This window comes from Bos mutus, chromosome 28 (genome assembly GCF_027580195.1).
Source record: "Bos mutus isolate GX-2022 chromosome 28, NWIPB_WYAK_1.1, whole genome shotgun sequence".
In the NCBI taxonomy this organism is placed as follows: Eukaryota; Metazoa; Chordata; class Mammalia; order Artiodactyla; family Bovidae; genus Bos; species Bos mutus.
In genome coordinates, this window is record NC_091644.1 from 22,140,831 (window position 1) to 22,161,705 (window position 20,875).

The window sequence follows — 20,875 nt, forward strand, 5'->3', positions numbered from 1 at the left end:
TTCTTTTTTTTTAAAAACAGTGGTTGTATCTATTTCCTAAGATAGTTTGAGAATGATATGAGGACAGCACAATGCCTATTACATCATAAATTAAGTCTTTCCTCTCTCCTCAACTCAAGTTTTTCAACTGTTAGATTATTATCCATGAAAGTAAATCATTTAAGTGAATAACCCAACTACTTTAGGATGGTTTTCAGATATTTCTGTTGAAAGAGCTAGTGGGGAACAAAAATCTATAAATAATACAGTTTGTCAGGAAACAATCTGACCATTTTGGGTATAGTTGTCCTTTGCTGTACATTCTTCTAATCAAGAAAAATGTTCAGCAGCCTTAGCAAACTAGATTCACATTGGAATAGGAAGCTACGAGGATCATTTTAGACTAGAATAAAAAGTAACTGAATGGTTTAGTAAAAGTAAGTTCATCTGAATAATATTTTGCAAAATTTAGCATGACTCAGAGATTAACTCCAAAGATTCTGATTCAGTAAATCTAGTATGGATCCAGGGGATTTGGGCTCATTTTGTTCTATTAATAGTAATTTTGAGGCTATGTTTAAACTAATGAATAGAAAACAAGTTTAAATTAACAAATAGAAAAAAATTATAGCTGTCACCTTTATCCATTCATATTATTTTAATACTGTTTTTCATATTGCTGTTTTAATGGGTCAGTTGTGTCCAATCATTTGTGACCCCATGGACTGCAGCCCGCCAGACTCTTCTGTACATGGGATTTTCCCAGACAAGAATACTGGAGTGGGTTGCCATTTCTTTCTCCAGGGGATCTTCCTGACCCAAGGATCGAACCTGCATTTCCTGCATTAGTAGGCAAGTTCTTTACCAGTAAGCCACCAAAAAAAATTGTTTTTCATTTTAGTCCAGACAAATAAACTCAGAAATTGAAAATGACTGAAAACAATCACTCTTCAGTGTCTATAGACCTGCTCAAAACTAGAGATAGTCCTTTATTTTATTCAGTCTGGGGCAAAGACTGCATCGTAGAACTTTTAAGGCCATGCAGTATAAGTGTGCTGCATAATTCACACAAGATATATGGAATCAGTTTACAAGAATTGAGTTACTGAGTGGTGTTTCATATTAGAAAGCAAGAACAATTTACTCCAAGGATAGTTTTTCACATAGTCATTTGATATATTTGAATTATTATTTGATTTATACAAGATAAAATTTCACTTACTTTGTTGGGAAGACAGATATCATAAAGCAAAGTGTATAAATATTTGGGAGAGAGGAGGAAGAAATTCAAGAGTTCTCTAAGTCCTAGATGACTGAGACACTCTGTTGCTTTAAGCTCACCATCCTTATTAGAAAGGTAAATAATCAACTGTGGACTTTTTCAAACATTGATTTTACCCTAACTTAAAAATGTTACATAGAAGCAGCCTCCTATCTCATAATAAAATCATAATGTAAGTCATGAGAGATCTTTACAAATAACCCATCACCATTCAATATATATATTTTTAAATTTTTCAAATGTTTCTTCTCTATTAGAGATAATAGTAAAATGAAGGGCTTCCCAGATGTCACTAGTGGTAAAGATCTGCCTGCCAGTGCAGGAGACATAAGAGACTCAGGTTCCATCCCTGAGTTGGGAAGATCCCCTGGAGGAGGAAATGGCAACCTGCTCCTGTATCTGTGCCGGGAGAATCCCATGGACAGAGGAGTCTGGCAGGCTATGGTCCATGGGGTCACAAGGAGTCAGAAACAACTGAAGCAATTTAGCACAGTAAAATGAAGAGTTTTGAAAGCCTGAATCCCCTGCCCTTGGTACCTCTCTACTTAAGGACAGCTGTGGTGAGTTGAAGGTAAAAAAGTTGTTGGAGGCTCTTACTTACTGCAAGACCAACTGTTCTCGATTTCTTATTCTATAATCCACGCATCTGGACCTTGGGACTTTTTATGTATTATGAGATTATTATATTTTTACCCAGAGATAAATTGTTAAGAGCTATACCAATGTACCGATAAGGCGATGGCACCCCACTCCAGTACTCTTGCCTGGAAAATCCCATGGATGGAGGAGCCTGGTAGGCTGCAGTCCATGGGGTTGCTGGGAGTCGGAAAGGACTGAGCGACTTCACTTTCACTTTTCACTTTTCACTTTCATGCATTGGGGAAGGAAATGGCAACCCACTCCAGTGTTCTTGCCTGGAGAATCCCAGGAATGGGAGAGCCTGGTGGACTGCCATCTATTGGGTCGCACGGAGTCGGACAGGACTGAAGCGACTTAGCAGCAGCAGCAGCAGCATACCAATGTAAGATGTTATCGTATCTACTTTAGAGATTTCTCATCTTCTTTCCTGAGGTTGAATATCTGCTGGTCCTGTTACTTTTCCCTTCATGTGCTGCTGCTGCTGCTGCTAATTCGCAATTAGAAACTCTACATCAGATTTTCTTTTTTCCAGCTTACAAATCATTCACATCAGGTACCTGCTTTCATGCTTTCTGTTTTTTTACTTATTTTTAATGTTTAGTATGAGAGATGATATCTGTCTTCCAGTAAGGAATAGAGAAAAACAAATACATATTTTTAATGTCATACACAGTTATTTTATTTTAAAAAATATTTTTGCAAAAAAAATTTTGCTATTTCTAAGCAGGTTGTGGAGTCATGCTGATCTGATTTCAAGTCAGGATTATGCGGTTTCTCTTAAATGTTAAATTTGGGCATGTTTTCTTTTCTTCTAAAAATATAATTTCATATTAAAATATGTCTGATTTTATGGTTTTGGAAATAGGGATAGAGATGATAAAAATGAATTGATCAAGAATATTATTTACTTATTAGTGTATGTTTTATCATTTGTACATCAGTTTGGGTGAATTGCTTTTCATTTTTGTTGGCAGGAGAATAGATAAAATTATTCTTTATTCTCTCTAGGTATAAGAATTCATGGTTCAATAATTATTTCTTGCTGAAACAAAAAAGGAAAAAAGAAAATTATAAAGGTTTTCCCAATTAGCTCTGAATTGAGTTTAATTGAACATGTGCTAAACGTATATTCAACTTTACACACTGAATCTGTCTCTCCATCCATGGGATTCTCCAGGCAAGAATACTGGAGGGGGTTACCATTTCCTTCTCCAGGGGATCTTCCTGACCCAGGGATCGAACCTGGGTCTCCCGCATTGGAGGCAGACGCTTTAACCTCTGAGCCACCAGGGAAGCCCCTTATAACTCTACACATAATCTCAATTTTGATCTTTGTCTTTTATCTTGTGCTTCTCAATTGTATTCTGTACCTTGGGGCCAGTATACATCTAATTCCTGGAAGCAACAATTCTACACATTTACAAACAGTATGATTTGTTAAGAAACCGATGACTTGTTATACTTTCTGAATAGAGTTTTAATGTGAGAGCCCAGCATAGCACACAGAGATTCCATTTAGCTCATATGTTATACAGATAGAGGAACTGATTTAAATTAGGGATGACTAAACAACATATCAAACATTTTTTAAATTGCTGTTTACTATCTGGAAATTCTCTGGCCCTAATTAGAGAGGGAAAGCTTTTAGATTAGTGGAAAGACTAATAGGATAGGGTCTGAATTTTGAGAGTAGGTCAATTCCATAAATTATTAGCCCTATGTTCTTAGGCAAGTTTCAACTTCTTTGAGATTAATGTGTCTTCACTGGTTATAAAGACAAAATGTGAAATGTGGTTTGTAAACCTCAAAACACTGCATAAATTTGTTTGCAGCCATTGCTGTTACTGTAACCACACGGGGCTAAACTGCATTTTTCAACTCCAAATACAGAAGCATTTCAGTTGTTTAAATAAATGAATAGTAAGTAGGGAGACATGGAGTGGTTAGAAAGAAGAAATAGGAGATTATTGAATCCTGAAAAAGATAAGTTAGAAACAAGATTTCAGACACAAATGTATAAATTGCAAATGTAAATATTCCAGACACAATCTCCGTTAGCAGGTTTTCATTTTCCCCCAGTGCCCACACCCCTGGGTATGGTAAAATAAAAATTAAGCAAACAAGTAACCCAGAACTTTTTTTTTTCCTGTTAAAGGTCCATTGGGTTTAATTTCAAATATGAGGAAAACAAAAATTCGAAGTTTACTTGGCTCTTACTGTATGTAGCTTATAGTAAGTCCTCAGATACGCAGAGCTATGGTTCCAAGGTGTATGCTTCTGTTTATAGTGGTTCACTTTAGAGGAACTTAAAATGCCTAAAAAAGAAAGTGGTTTCGTTCAGGAAATAAAGGGCATATATTTGTGAGGCTCCCTGGAACCTTAAACTTTCTAAAAATGGTTTGTCAATTTGAAAATGTCTGGAAAGATATATAAAGTGCTCATTTACACAAATTAAAAGATATTTGAATCTTTGCAAGGACAACTTCTAATAAGAAAAAATTGCAAATGACATTTTGTTTTACATAATAAATAAAATTTTGTATCTGATTTCAGATCCACACATAATAGATTCATAATTAATCCTCTATAGATTTGCTAACTGCAAAGCAAAATCCCAGTATAGAGGATTAAGAATATTCTGACAGTAATAAATTACAAGAAAATTAGGAATTGGAAAAAAATAGAGATTAAAATTAAACTGAAAATCACAAAAATTTTTGAATAGCAAATAATTTATGCAAAATATATTACAAAATCTGGAATGCAAAGTAGTTGATACAAGTACTGTGACATTTAGTTTCATTTAAATTAGTAAGTTTGCTCTTCCAACATTTTTTTTTTCCTTCTGACTATACTTTTAACAAAAATTTGCTCTTCATTATTTAAATTCATTCTTCTTGAAGCTGCTCTTAAATTTGCAATGATAAACCTGCATAAAACTACAAATTTGAATTTCTTTGGAAGAAATAAAAAATTAAACGTTTGACATCAATTTTCACAAATTATTTTCTTCATTATTTTTGACTGTCTTATCCCTATTAGATATATTCCCAACCTATTTTTGATGTCATAAATTAAAAATGGCAACATAAAAATGCACTTCTAGTGTACCAGCAATTGAAACTTATATGTTTCACAAAACACAAAAGAATGTATGAATACCATAGATAAAATGACAATATTTTCAAAACAGTAACCTGTGTCAAGCAAAGGACAGAAACAAGTTGATTATTTCAGCCTCTGAAAAGTCAAGTTTTCATAATTTGATTGAATTGGCTTTATAATACAATCAGATAATCAATATAGGATCCAGGGTGGTTTCAAATTACTCTAAGTTATTTTTCAGATAATTTGGAAGTGAACCTCATTATAAAATAGCAATATAAACAGTACAGAATATTTTAAGGATGTTTACAGTCTACTTCAGTGATAAAGTTCTTCACAATGGCTCTCGTTTATATTGAATGAGCTGTAAATATTTAGAGTTCTCCCCCAGGAGAAAATTGATGTAGCACACGAAGTGAAAATTTTCATATATATTTTCACACAAAGTGAAAATTTTCATCCCTTTGAGATGATCCTAAAATGTAGCCTCACCATTCTAAACGAGAAATTGATTTAAAAACCAGGCACATTTTGCCCAGACTGATGGTTATTTTTAGGTAAACCACTTCAGGTTAATTAAGAGAAAAGTGTCTACTGTTCAATTATTATGCTTTATCCTCCCACCTTGGCCTGAAATAATGAGATGTTAACAAGTTTTTCTTTGTCCCTGGCAGCTGCACCTTTTAAGTGTATCAAAATCTGTTGCTGTGGTTACGGCCTTTGTTTCCAGTGATGTTTTGTCCATGCTCCCCCCCCCCACACCCTTAACAATGGGTTACTCAAAAGAATGAAATAATGAGTCATTCATTCGGAAATATATTGTTAAAAATATCCCTCTTTATCATTACATTTCACTGCTTAGAAACTAGGCTGTAATTCAAGGCAACAGTTAATCTGAGAAGTGTTAAAAAAATCTTTGATTTTTTTTTTTCATTTATAAGAAAAACCTGTCTATGTAATTGAAGAACTTCTTACAAGTCTTAACAATTAAACCCTTTTTGGTTAATGTATTATTTCTGGAACAAGTAGATAAAATTCTACGCAGTAAGCATGATAAAAATCGTGCATGTTTTGCACAGCACAGAATTTTAGAGTCAAGGTTTCTGGGCACAAAAGCAGTAACAAAACAGTCCCTACAAAACTGAGTAACTCTGAATAACACAAGAAATAATATTTGTTAATTTAAAATTTTAGAAACTGAAATGTGTAAAGTTTGTAAAGTAAAATGTAATTAAATTATGGTACTGTACATACCAATTGTTTTTGTAATTGAAACTTTACAATATGAAAAATACATTAGCTCTGTACAGTTTTTACAGATAGGTAGGATGAATTTTGAGAAAAAAGAAAAAGATTTTTTTTCAGGGTCATACTCTTTTTAAGTCAAAAAAATACTGCACAACTTAGCTAATTACAAAGTGTAGACTTGAAACAATTCATGTCTTCTTTATTTCATAAATCAATCTTGGATTTTTGTTTATTTTAACAGGGGATTGTGTTGTTTTTAGAGTCCACAATGAACAAATCTTCCTCATTTTGTCCTTGAGGTTACACAGTTTGGTGGTAACTCTTGGTTACCACTTGGCTCAGTTAAGCCAGCGGCTGTTTATGGTCAGTGATTCGGGCAGCTGCTGTGATTGTGCTCAGGTCCAGCTCAGTCTCTAGGTGTGTTTCCATCGTATCTTCCTGTGCATTCGTTTCAAAAGACTTATGAGAGAGAAGTTCATGATGCACCCCACAGTAACTTATTGTGGGCTGGTCGTATGCCAGAAAAGTTGACACATTCATTGATAAAGGTATCTGGAGAAAAATGACATGAGAAAAGTCAGTTATAAAAAGACAAACAGTTTTGGGGGTGAGATTTGGAGTCTGAAATGCTGATCTGACTAACCCCCCACACGGTCCCACTAATGTCCCTCAATCTCATACTAGCAAACACAATGCCACAGTTTTAAAGCCTGAAAAGGAGCTGCTTATTTCTTCACTTGAACCTTCAGATAAATAGGGAACTAAGTGATTCCGAAAATGCTAAAAGCTTTCTTGGGAAAAAAAAATGCTTTTCGTTCAGTGGGGTAAATTTGTGGTTTTAAAACTAGGAAAAATATTATTTGGTATTAGAATACAGTTGAACATTGAAGTGGTTTTCAAAGTTTGAGTTCTCAGTCGCTTAGTCATTTCCAAGCCTTTGTGACACTATAGACTATAGCCTGCCAGGCTCTTCTGTCCAGTGGAATTTTCCAGACAAGAATACTGGAGTGGGTTGCCATTTCCTTCTCCAGGGGGTCTTCCTGAGGCAAGGATTGAACTCATGTCTTTTATGTCTCTTTACCACTGTGCCACCTGGGAAGCCCATTATATATAAAAAGAACCTCCCCCTTCTTCAGCTCCAATCTCTGCTTCCCTTTTTTTTTTTTAATTCAGTAGGTCTGGGGTTGGACCTGAAATTTGCATTTCTTACAAGTTCACATATGACTGGTGCTGTTAATCCACATATCACACTTTGAGAGTCACTGTGGAAGAGAATTGTCTAGGCAAGTCATTCTGGCTCTTTTTACTCAATAACTTTTTTTTCTTCTTCTTTTTTTTTTTTTTACATTTTAAAGTGTTCATATAATCTGGATACTGTAGCTTAATATTATTGCAAAAAGCTATAACATTGTAACATGCTATGAAATAAAGAATAGGGTTATCCTCATGATACCTTTTTTAAAAAGCATTTTTTCTGTACTCCCATACGTGCTCTTTTGGACAATAGCAGTGATAGTGCCTGACTGCCATGATTTTGGAAATAATCTTGTACCCCTGTACCTGTGTCACAGCTCAGTCACTGTCGGTAAATATTGTGACTATGTATCTCTGATCAGTAACTTCTTAATATTTATTTTGCCGTGAGGATTCTTTGATACTTTAACGTCTGTATCTTGATCCATATATCTAAAATCTAAAGTTTGGAAAACTCCCAGAAAGAATCTATGGCTCCTATTAAGGTCTAAAAGCAACAAAGCATGATGCTAGTTTGAAGGGATCAGTTTTATATATATATATATGGAAGGGACTCTTGCTGGTTGCAGCTTAACGAAAGGAAGCAAGTTCTCAAAATATGAAGAAAAAACAAAAGTGACCATTGTGAGCATAAGGGAAACACATGTGTTACAGACAAAAGGCAGATTGAAATGTATTCAGATGTCAAAGTCGAGAGATTATTCGCATTTTTTCAATAAGATAAAAAAAGTTGTTCTAAAAAATAGGCGGTTTTGAAGAATCTGTTTAATATCCTAATTATTTATTCATATTGTTGAATTACCTTGGATAAAACCTTCCCCCATTCTTGTTTAGTGGTGGATAAAATATATTTCTGTTAGAGTGTATCAGACTAAATTTGTTTCTAACCTCAGCTAAGATTGGAGCCCAAAGCTAAGAAAAATAGAATGCCCACGTTTTATCCATTACCTCTTTGTTTACTTTCTTAGTCCTTTTCTCCATGCAAAGAACCATTTTTGCCTCTTCTCTTTCCATCTACTGTATCCTTCTACCTTTATTTAGTTTTCCTTTAGTAAAAATTAGTTGATCTATCATTTGCTTGTTTTCTCTTAAATAAAAATACTGACTTCCTATGAGATTATTATTTCTTTTTATTGTGAACATTTCAATGTCTCAAATGTGTAGAGCTTAGTCCTTGGAGACAAAAATGTAATCCTATATAAAAAATTATATTCCTGAAAATCATTCCTATTTATTTGTAGATTTTTAAAAAAATCTGAAGCATGTTCTCTGATGTGTGAATAAAAGATGCCATGCACTTTAAAGAATGATCACAGTGATTGAAATATTAATTAGAAAATAATAGGATGCTTCCAAAGATGGTCATTTAAAATAAGGAAGAACTCCTATTGTTACAGATGAAATAGCCCAGATAACTGAAATATACTATTATGCAAAAGTAATTGTGCACCATGAATACATTTGAGTTACAGGAGAGAAGGAAAATAGAACTGTTATCGTGTGTGTGAGTTTCACGTTAGCCTCTGGGAAATCAATGCTCTGTAATGTGTTATGGGTCGTATATCTGTAGGATTTTATATGCTTGTTCTTATTTGTCATGGAAACTTATGCTTTATGTATGCTATATCATTCCTGGCTTACTTGGAATTAACTCTACTGTGAATAATTCATAATTTCTATGGTACTGATTTATGAAAAATAACAAACCATGATACATTTATTCTCTGTGTGTGTACACAGACAAGGTCCTGCTCGATTTAGTATCTAGAGGCTGCTTGTATCTGGAGCGTAAGTCTTAATTTGAATCATATCAGTTAAGTAATTAGCTCTCATTGTTTATTTTAAAGTCCCACATATTATATTTAAAGAGTCTCTTATTTGGGTATATGTTTTATTTTAAAACTTCTGACTCCTTAGTTATACTTTCTAAATGTCCAGTCATATTTTTCACATTTTAATCTTTCTGAAATTGGGATGGTACTTATCATCAGTGTGGATGTCTAACATGTATTTTCTCTGAAACTGAAAGTGATTCTTAAAGCTGGTGATATCTTCATGGGAAATAGATGGGGAAACAGTGGAAACAGTGTCAGACTTTATTTTTCTGGGTTCCAAAATCACTGCAGATGGTGACTGCAGCCATGAAATTAGACGCTTACTCCTTGGAAGGAAAGTTATGACCAACCTAGATAGCATATTCAAAAGCAGAGACATTACTTTGCCAACAAAGGTTCGTCTAGTCAAGGCTATGGTTTTTCCTGTGGTCATGTATGGATGTGAGCGTTGGACTGTGAAGAAGGCTGAGCGCCGAAGAATTGATGCTTTTGAACTGTGGTGTTGGAGAAGACTCTTGAGAGTCCCTTGGACTGCAAGGAGATCCAACCAGTCCATTCTGAAGGAGATCAGCCCTGGGATTTCTTTGGAAGGAATGATGCTAAAGCTGAAACTCCAGTACTTTGGCCACCTCATGCGAAGAGTTGACTCATTGGAAAAGACTCTGATGCTGGGAGGGATTGAGGGCAGGAGAAGGGGACACCAGAGGATGAGATGGCTGGATGGCATCACTGACTCGATGGACGTGAGTCTGAGTGAACTCCGGGAGTTGGTGATGGACAGGGAGGCCTGGCGTGCTGTCGCAAAGAGTTGGGGTCGCAAAGAGTTGGACATGACTGAGTATCTGATCTGATCTGATCTGATATCTTAATATCAAGAAAATAACATACTCAATTGCATTAGTGAGTAGAATTTAACAACTAAACCTGTGGATATAAAATCATAGTAGATTTTCCCAGGTTGACTTATTGATTTTGAAAATCTAAAAGGATTAGTTACATTCACATGTATATTTATAAGGAATACACACATATATTGACATACACATATATACAGCACGGAAATATTGTACATATATTTATTGTACATAAATGAACATAATCTTGTGGCCAATTACTTATGATATCAAATGCAAATTTTGATGACACATTAGTTTTAGACAAATTGTCTAAATATTGAGACATATTTAGACACTGCAAAATATTTCGTATTTGCTATTATATAAAATATATATAGGTGTATACTACACCTATTTGTTGTTGTTTAGTTGGTAGGTTGTGTCTGACTCTTGCAACCCTTGGACTGTAGTCCACCAGGCTCCCCTGGCAAGAATATTGGATTGGGTTGCTGTTTCCTTCTCCAGGGGATCTTCCCAATTTAGGGATCGAACCTGCATCTCCTGCATTCCAGGCTGATTCTTCACCACTGAGCCACCAGGGATGCTCATATGGAGAGAGATTATTTACACACACACACTCAGACAAACACAGTGGCTGACTGCTTTCCAGGTGGCCTTCGTGGCAAAGAATCCTCCTGCCAATGCAGGAAACGTCGTAAGAGATGTGGGTTGGATCCCTGGGTCAGGAAGATCCCCTGGAGAAGGACATGGCAACCCACGTCAGTATTCTTGCCTGGAGAATCCCAATGACAGAGGAGCTTGGCGGGCTATAGTGCATAGGGTCACAAAGATTCAAACACGACTGAAGTGACTTAGCACAGCCCAGCCCAGCACAGTGATGGAAAAGCTAGCCACTGGCACTAAACAAATAGCCTGAGACTCAGATACAATCCATGTAAATCCTTGTCTCAGTCAGTAAATACAACAGCCCCTCCCCTTCCTCGCATAATCAGCAGTCACATGACCTTGTGCCCTTTGCTTTCTTTTCCCTTTCAGGTCTGACCTGGGTGTGCTCTATTCATCTTCTCTGTCTTGGTCCCTTTCTCCATTTTTAACTGATTTCTATTAATATGCTGAAGCAGGAGAGGCACACAGCCAAGCTCTCCCCTATGGACAGAGTGTTCACCAGGTCAGTCCCAGTTTATGCTTTTGCCCCATTTTGGAAAATAAATCGCTTAGTCAACCTACCTGAAGATGACCCAAATATGTTCTTTTATGAAATGAAAATGAACAGCAAACTTGAGTGCCTGATTAGCTAGTCAGAAATGTTTTAAGAAGGGCAGTAGGTGATATAAATCTAAGAAGGCTCTGCTTCCCAGACCTTTTGATCAGGGCTCTATTTAAAGTGTCTGTAGAATCTTCTTGTCCTATCTTTTTGAGAGAACAGTTTCTTTCAGTGAATTTTAACCTGATGAACTCCTATTTTTAATTACTTGTGATTTTCTTCATTGCTTTAGGTAAGTATTTTTCAGATGAGTTAATTATTCTTAAGGCATAACTTATAGAGATCCAGGGATATGAAAACTTAACTCTCCACAAAGGAATATAATCTAGAGTCTGAGCTAAGAAATCGTTATATGCTATTCTAATGTTGAGCTAGTAGCTAACCCATTATTTAGGAAATTCCCCTCAGGAAAAATTTCTAGTCTACTAAACTAGTTACTTCTTTACATCAATGATATGCCTAAGCAGTAATTTTCCAGTGTCTCTCTCAGCATCACTTATACGTACCTTTCACACACACAAATTTTATAGTGTTAGATGAATAAAAGTAACTCATTATTCAGTATTTTTTCCCATTTACTTAAAATGGGACTCTTGCGACTTTAAGGGGAAGGAATAGCTTTTTAAAGTTTCCAGTTTGTGATTACATAAAAATGGTCATTTTAATAATCCTGTATTCACTGCAAAATAATATCTATGTGTATTTGTACAAACACATGTGTATATATGAATGTTAATGTATATTGTTCATATTCTAATTAGTTATAAGCCATTTAAACATCTTTTCTGTAGGATAGCAAAGATTATTTTAAGTACAGTAAGTATCTACAGAACAAAAATGACAGCCCATTTTTGAAAGGGAATAGAAAAAGCCTGTTTTTTTCCTCTAGAATTGCAAAATATAGAAATTTTTGCTTGTTAAGTGTTATTTCTGAGTAGAGTTTTTTGTAATTATAAATATTTCTATTGATTTTCATTGAGCAGAATGCTCACACTGTTCCCATATATCACAGGGGAAGTCTTCCGTTTTTATAAGGCCAATCTTACCTAACAAGTATTCTACATTTGTGGGTTGTTGAAAGATTGATTCTTAAATTTTTTGTAGCTAACAGGGTTTTGTTTTTCAATAATTTGCATGCAGTGAAAAAACAGACTTGCTTCATGAAGGAATTAATTTTTTGAGACCTAGCCTTTATCACTATCAAGACATATTTTTCTTTATTTTATGTTATAATTCAGGGGCCTATTATATTACATTTGTTATTCTTCTAAATATAAGAAATTTTCAACTGAGTTTATTTCTACCTGTTAATATATAAAGTAAGAAACAAGCATTATTTTTTCAGAATAGTGTTTTTCTAATTTGTCTCTAAATTTGTCTTAGAGTGGGCTCATTAGCTCTGGATCCAACCTAACTTCTTCCCATGGCCCTTATTCTGTTTTGGGGAACACCAGGTTAAGTCAGCTTTGCCAATCCATTTGGCTCTTCCTTGTCCCTTGTTCCAGATGTCCCGTTATTTGTCAGTAACTTTACTGACATGAGTGACATGTATCTTTTACATGCATTACTTCTCGCATTTCTGTTGCCATTATCTTGCTCAAAATAGTATTACCTTGTTTATTTTAGTGATTGCATAAATAGTATGCCTAATCAGTAAAGTTATAAAGAGAACTAAATATTTGTAAATTCATTTCTGTAGATTAGCTATATTTCTGTTTAATTAAATGTAAGCAGAATGTAGAAAATAGTGAATGCTTCTTTTTTTTCTTTTTCTTTATCATGTATGCAACAGTACTCTGTCTTTGCAAAGAAATAAGATTTGAAATATACATTATTATGGGAAATTGGCTTCCTTATAAACACTATTTCATATGTACATATAGATATATGTGAGTATAAATACATGTGTATTATATCACTGTTTATACATTTCTTGGAGAGGGCAATGGCACCCTACTCCAGTACTCTTGCCTGGGGAATCCCATGGGCGGAGGAGCCTGGTGGGCTGCAGTCCATGGGGTCACAAAGAGTCGGACATGACTGAGCGACTTCACTTTCACTTTTCACTTTCATGCATTGGAGAAAGAGATGGCAGCCCACTCCAATGTTCTTGCCTGGAGAATCCCAGGGACAGGGGAGCCTGATGAGCTTTCACCTATGGGGTCGCGCAGAGTCGGACACGACTGAAGTGACTTGGCAGCATACATTTCTTAATTTATTTAAAGTGTTTTAACTTTTTTCAAAATGCACTTGATAAGAGCTTTATTCTTACTTATCTTGATGCCCCTACTTTTGATTTCATTTACATAAGCTTATGGAAGTTTTCCAGACAGACTTTGTTTTTATTAGAGTATGTGCAACTTGATATATGTTTGGGGATTAGTTCCAAACATTTGTTTCTACTCATACTACCAAACATGAGTTTTGTGTACAGGCTGGTAGGTTTAAATATGGTAAAAATAGAAAGTTGTGTCTTTGATATTATTTCATTGGTATTATCTGAGTAATATTAAGAAACTTGATAGAACATATCTTTTCTGCTGGCTTGAATCTTGAAAATTTTATGACTAATTACTATTTTGGTTTCTAAGTATTCAAGCAGTTGATAAAATGAAAGGAAATGTAGTGTAAGAAATTGTCACACTGAAGCTTGGTTCACTGTGAGAGTGTCAAAGCCTGCCTAGATGTTACCTCTGGTCCTACCTTTATTCTTTGGGATCTCCACAGTGGTTCTCTGCCTAGCCACCTGAGTGGCTGTGGCACTTATTCCATCTCTTGGTCAACTCCTGCCTGGACATGCCTCTGACTTCCCCTCATTATTATCACTATCATTTATTGAGCATTTCTTGTGTGCTAGGTACCATGCTACATGGTGGACTTAGGTCATCTTATTTAAGCCTCCCATGGCTGTTGTAAGATAAATATAATTATTCCTGTTTTACAGTTGGAAAAAACTAAGATTTAGATAGTTTAATTAGTTAAATTCACTTACCTAGTGAATCACAGAAGTGGTTCCCTGACTTCTTAACCAATATGCTTTATTGCTTATTCCTCATGTTATCTAAATCACACTGGCTTTTGAGTCTAAATAGTTGAGCATAGTATAATGTGTCTGGTACTATTGACGTCAATTGTCAATGCTGGATCTTAATTTTCTTATGGAAAACACCTATGATTTGCTAAGCTACACTTTAGCTTTATGATACTGCTTTACACTTTGGGTCCTCAGGAAAGAAACCTGAGGTTGATCAGGGATTCATGATGTGGGTAGATGGTGATGACGACTCAAAATTAGAACTCTTTGCTTTTCCTAAGCTCATATTGGGCAAATTCAAGTGTAAAGGGAAGGGTCTAATCTGGAGAACATTCTGGATTGGGACAGGATCCTTAGTTATATTCCCAGATAAAATATGTGTAAGATTAGTTAGGGAGACCTTTAGGGATTTTAGAAAATTAGAGATATCAAAGGATGGGCTCGATAAAGGACAGAAATGGTATGCACCTAACAGAAGCAGAAGATATTAAGAAGAGGTGGCAAGAATACACAGAAGAACTGTACAAAAAAGATCTTCATGACCCAGATAATCACGATGGTGTGATCACTGACCTAGAGCCAGACATCCTGGAATGTGAAGTCAAGTGGGATTTAGAAAGCATCACTACGAACAAAGCTAGTGGAGGGGATGGCATTCCAGTTGAGCTATTTCAAATCCTGAAAAATGATGCAGTGAAAGTGCTGCACTCAATATGCCAGCAAATTTGGAAAACTCAGCAGTGGCCACAGGACTGGAAAAGGTCAGTTTTCATTCCAATCCCAAAGAAAGGCAATGCCAAAGAATGCTCAAACTACTGCACAATTGCACTCATCTCACACGCTAGTAAAGTAATGCTCAAAATTCTCCAAGCCAGGCTTCAGCAATATGTGAACCGTGAACTTCCAGATGTTCAAGCTGGTTTTAGAAAAGGCAGAGGAACCAGAGATCAAATTGCCAATATCCGCTGGATCATGGAAAAAGCAAGAGAGTTCCATTAAAACATCTATTTCTGCTTTATTGACTATGCCAAAACCTTTGACTGTATGGATCACAATAAACTGTGGAAAATTCTGAAAGAGATGGGAATACCAGACCACCTGATCTGCCTCTTGAGAAATCTGTATGCAGGTCAGGAAGCAACAGTTAGAACTGGACATGGAACAACATACTGTTTCCAAATAGGAAAAGGAGTACATCAAGGCTGTATATTGTCACCCTGCTTATTTAACTTCTATGCAGAGTACATCATGAGAAATGCTGGGCTGGAAGAAGCACAAGCTGGAATCAAGATTGCCGGGAGAAATATCAATAATCTCAGATATGCAGATGACATCACCCTTATGGCAGAAAGTGAAGAGGAAATAAAAAGCCTCTTGATGAAAGTGAAAGTGGAGAGTGAAAATGTTGGCTTAAAGCTCAACATTCAGAAAACGAAGATCATGTCATCTGGTCCCATCACTTCATGGGAAACAGATGGGGAAACAGTGGAAACGGTGTCAGACTTTATTTTTTTGGGCTCCAAAATCACTGCAGATGGCGACTGCAGCCATGAAATTAAAAGATGCTTACTCCTTGGAAGGAGAGTTATGACCAACCTAGATAGCATATTCAAAAGTAGAGACATTACTTTGCCAACAAAAGTCTGTCTAGTCAAGGCTATGGGTTTTCCAGTGGTCATGTATGGATGTGAGAGTTGGACTGTGAAGAAGGCTGAGTGCCAAAGAATTGATTCGTTAGAACTGTGGTGTTGGAGAAGACTCTTGAGAGTCCCTTGGACTGCAAGGAGATCCAACCAGTCCATTCTGAAGGAGATCAGCCCTGGGATTTCTTTGGAAGGAATGATGCTAAAGCTGAAACTCCAGTACTTTGGCCACGTCATGTGAAGAGTTGACTCATTGGAAAAGACTCTGATGCTGGGAGGGATTGGGGGCAGGAGGAGAAGGGGACGACAGAGGATGAGATGGCTGGATGGCATCACTGACTGGATGGACGTGAGTCTGAGTGAACTCCGGGAGCTGGTGATGGACAGCGAGGCCTGGTGTGCTGCTATTCATGGGGTCGCAAAGAGTCGGACACGACTGAGTGACTGAACTGAACTGAACTTAGGGATTTTAAAGCTAGATATCTGTGTCGATTTGGAAATTGGTAGAAATTTTTTCAATTAAATGATGTTAGTTTTTCTTAACACAAAATTCAAAAAGTTAGAAACCTCAGTTAATCTGATTATTTTGTTTTATATTAAATGATACTTGTTTTGATTTATTTCTGTATGGAAAAGTGTTATAGGTAAGTGCTGGACTGCAGAAATGGGGAAGCTCAGAAATAAATATAAATAAGATATAATTACTGCATTTTAACACAATCATAGACTAGTGGGGAGACAGACAAATATGCAAGAGAGGAAAGGAAGGCAAAGGATGGAGTGAGCTAGGAGACAGATGTGTGCATATATAAGGATGTGTATATGTGTGTGTGTGTGTGTGTGTGTGTGTATACTCTGCTCTGGCTGATTCTCCTATGTTATTTATACTTTGTGAATGCAAAACAAACTAGTCATCTTTATTTGAAAATAGTTTTGCTATTTTCCAGTTTTATTGGCCAGAGTCAATATTGCTGGAGAAGTGATTCAATAGTTATTTTTATAGACCCTCCCACAAAGATAATATACTTTACACTTTGAAATTTGTTTGAAGAGCAATCTATCTCTGGTGCTCTTAAGCATTCTAATGCTTAATTCATGTGAGCACAATAGACTGTTGCAGCATTAATTTTAGTTATCTTGATTCTACTAGTAATTTATTTAAAGAAGCACTTTCAGTAATTAAAAGCCTGAATTTATGTTATGCTACCCTTAAACTTAGAAAACAAAACTAGTTTTTTTATACTTTTAAATTCTTACATATAACCCATGCCATAATATTAAATTTTAGTATTTTCTTAAGATCTAAGTTGCCAACTAAACTAACAATTGCTATCTTGAGATTACAAGTATAGAATAAGTAGGAGCTCAATATGATTTTGAAAAATTTCAAATGTCTATAACTTGAGAATAATGTGAAAGAAAACACTATTTGCAGGAGGATAATAATTCTTCTAGTGCCTTTTGTGTGAAAATAACATTATAGTGAACTCCTGCAGAGTGATTTCACAAAGTGAAAAAAATTGAATTATGTTTGAAAATTAATAGTTATCCTTTCATTAAAATTCAATTTAAAAATGTATCAAATATTTAAATGACTTTTTCACTTGTGAGTGTATTTTATTTTTTACAGAACTATTTGTTTTTATTTCAGTTTTGCAACAAGAAATAACTAGGGGTTATAATGTATTTTCATAAATTCAAATGCTAGTACCCAAAAACCCAAATAGAAATATCCATTCATTAATTAATTAACTTCAACAAAGACATGCTGAATGCCTTTGCTGATTCTGGTACTGGGCTAGATGCTGGAGATACACCAAGTACTTGTCCTCAAGGCTTCTGGATGAAACATAAAGTCTTCTAGCATACACTTAGCAAGTGAAAGAGAAGAGACTCCACATAGGAAGAGCATTTTTCTTCTCCCCAGTTGGCATCTCTCTCACCCATTAATTTACTCTTGCTCTTTCTTTTCCTTAAATTATCAAGGTACTTCCTCTGCACTTTTATGATATGTATATTTTGAAATTTGGTCTTCTGTGGTCTTTATTTGTACATATATCTTATCTTAGAACCATAACCTCCTTGAGCCAAAATCTATGACTAATCACAGTTTTCCTTGCCTTTTGTTGTTTCATGTGGTCCCAGTAAGAACTAAATATGTATTTATTGAATGAATGAATGCATGAATATATTAAGTAATAGAGTAATGGGCACAGTCTGGGAAGAATTTAAAAATATTCATCCCTGGATGACTGGGTTTTATGGGAACTGTATGACTGAGATAATCTGTTAAAGTCTTATGATGTCAAGGCCAGGTCATTATGATTCTAGGATAGAGGTATAGGGCTAAAATGAATTTCAAAACTCCACACTAATAATGAGTCACATAGAGCTGCATTATAATGTTTGGGAACTTCTTCATTTGTTATTTCAATTATTTAAAAGTTTTTTATTAATTTTATTTAAAGATCTCAATGTTGTTGAGCTCTTTAAAGAATTATATAAAGATATTAGTTTAAATATATATAAAGAATTAGTTTAAATTTGAAATATATAAAATGATAAAAAACAATATTGAAAATACAGTGATTTTTCTTAATTTGGTGATTTTACTCCTATAAATTTCAGAATGTTATATCTGTGCTTTGTCCTTTAATACCTTCTACACCTGCATGTTTCACTTGTTAGTACTCACTAGAATCATGGACCATGATCTCCAAGAGGTTGTTGCACCTGCCAAATTAGTTCTCCTGGTAATGGACTCTGCCCTGGATCCTTCTATATTAACCTCTGTTTTATTTTTGTAGTGCCAGTGAAAAGTGATATTTCACTTTTACTGAGGGAAAGCAAAATGCCCCAAACTGTTTTCATTTACATGAAAATCTTCTGCACAGCGTGATGCCTGCTAAGTTGGCTCTGTTGCCAGGTAAAGTGAATGGAATCCAAATTGAGACTATGGCTCAAAGGCCCCACTAATCTTGCTCCTATGTTTCCAAATGTGTTTTTTTCATATGGTTGTGCCATGAGGTACAGTTGCTAATCAGTTTGAAAACAATCTCACGCTTTTTCTTTTTTCTGGAAATTGTCATTATAGCAGTTCACTTGAGGATCTTATCGTAATGATACAGCAACTGGTATTTTAAATCTAGATTTGTATAAATATGTGAGAATGAAAATCACCAATTATAATAAACACTACAAAGCAAACAAATAACAGTGTTTAGTATTGCTACAAGTAACTGATGAACTCTATGAATGACTGGCAGTGCACTTAGCCTCATAGAGAGGTTCTAAGTAGGATTTCCCTGACCACTGGCATTACATTTGGTTTTCTGTCATGATTTCTAACATCCTATGGCTTTTTCTTCCTCACCAGCTTACTGTCATTTTGGCATTCTTCACAAAACAGGCTCTCTGTTTGTTATATACCTGATCTAGTGAGTTGTCCTGCATTGGTAGGACCTTGATATTCCAACTTTCTTAGGGGTTCTTTCTTATTTCTGTCTGGAACCTAGAGGACAGTACTTCAGGATTCCATGAATCCTTGTAGCTGTCTTCCAAATAAATAGGCTTTCAAATGATGCTATAACTTCTCTTCAACTTTATTATTAAATTAATTCAGATTTTGGTTGAAACTACCTTCAAACTAAATGAGATGATACTGTATATGGTTAGTTAGTGAGTCGTATCTGACTCTTGCAACCCCATAGACTGTAGCCTACCAGGCTCATCTGCCTATGGAATTCTTCAGGCAAGAATACTGGAATGGGTAGTCATTCCCTTCTCCAGAGGAACTTCCCAACCCAGGGATCAAACCCTGGTCTTCTGCATTGCAGGGGGATTCTTTGCCATTTGAGTCACCGAGGAAGCTCAATACTGTATATACATCTGTCCAACTGCATAAAAATCCTGCACTTGGAGATTTAGTTCAAATATTTATTTGATGAAAATTCCTCAGAAGAATTTGATTCTGTAGGAATGAGATTCTGCTATGAATTTATTCAGAATTGAATTTCTATGACATTCAGAATTTAATTTCTTGAATATATGCACATAAGTATCAATAGGTATTGTTCCATCCATCTATTCATCCATCCATCCATCCATCCATTATTGAGTACTCTTGGGATCCTGAAAGAACAAAACCAACTCTCTGACTTCAAAATCAAGCAGTTGTAGAACACTCCTGTTTTCCTAGACATGTATGGAGGAAGTTGAAGGAAATACCTGCCTTTGCTGTGAGCTTTGCATAGATACCGTTTTGAGCTGACCTGGCCAGTCATATATATATATGACATATATATATATGTGTGTGTGTGTGTGTGTGTATAGCTATTATTTAATTTATCTTAGCATTATCTAGCAATCATGAATGTAAATTTGATAGAGAATAAAGACATCACAGGGGTTATACACACTGTTTATTAGTAAAAATTTGAAAGTTCTTGTTAGTGGAAACACTGGCAGGGAAAAGAATTGCTTCTCACAAAGTTAATGTTTGTAGGGTGAAATCAGATCTTCAGATAAGAATGAGCTAATATGTATATCTAGTTTATTATTAATGATTTAGAATAATTATAATGTACTATTAATGTAATATTCATTGTTCTCTTTTTGAATTCATATGACATAAATGTTAGGAACATTAAAAAAGGTAAGTACTGACAATATAGCTTTTATTATAGTGCAGTAAAAAAATTCTTGGTCTTTCCAGGGGGCTTACTGGTAAAGAGTC

At 35.4% G+C, this 20,875-nt stretch overlaps 2 protein-coding genes and 1 non-coding gene across 6 annotated transcripts in view; 1 reads left to right on the plus strand and 2 right to left on the minus strand.

Moving 5' to 3' along the window:
- CTNNA3 (catenin alpha 3) overlaps nucleotides 1-20,875 on the plus strand; it is a 1,958,943-nt gene that overhangs the window by 649,506 nt on the left and 1,288,562 nt on the right. The window lies entirely within an intron of this gene.
- TRNAW-CCA (transfer RNA tryptophan (anticodon CCA)) lies at nucleotides 3,121-3,193 on the minus strand. The gene has a single exon. It is a non-coding gene; the product is annotated as a tRNA-Trp (tRNA).
- LRRTM3 (leucine rich repeat transmembrane neuronal 3) overlaps nucleotides 6,135-20,875 on the minus strand; it is a 209,825-nt gene continuing 195,084 nt past the window's right edge. Inside the window, exon 3 of the mRNA XM_005889586.3 lies at nucleotides 6,135-6,805. Coding sequence (XP_005889648.1) covers nucleotides 6,596-6,805 — 210 coding nt within the window. The 3' untranslated portion in view covers nucleotides 6,135-6,595. The remainder of the gene's footprint in view (nucleotides 6,806-20,875) is intronic.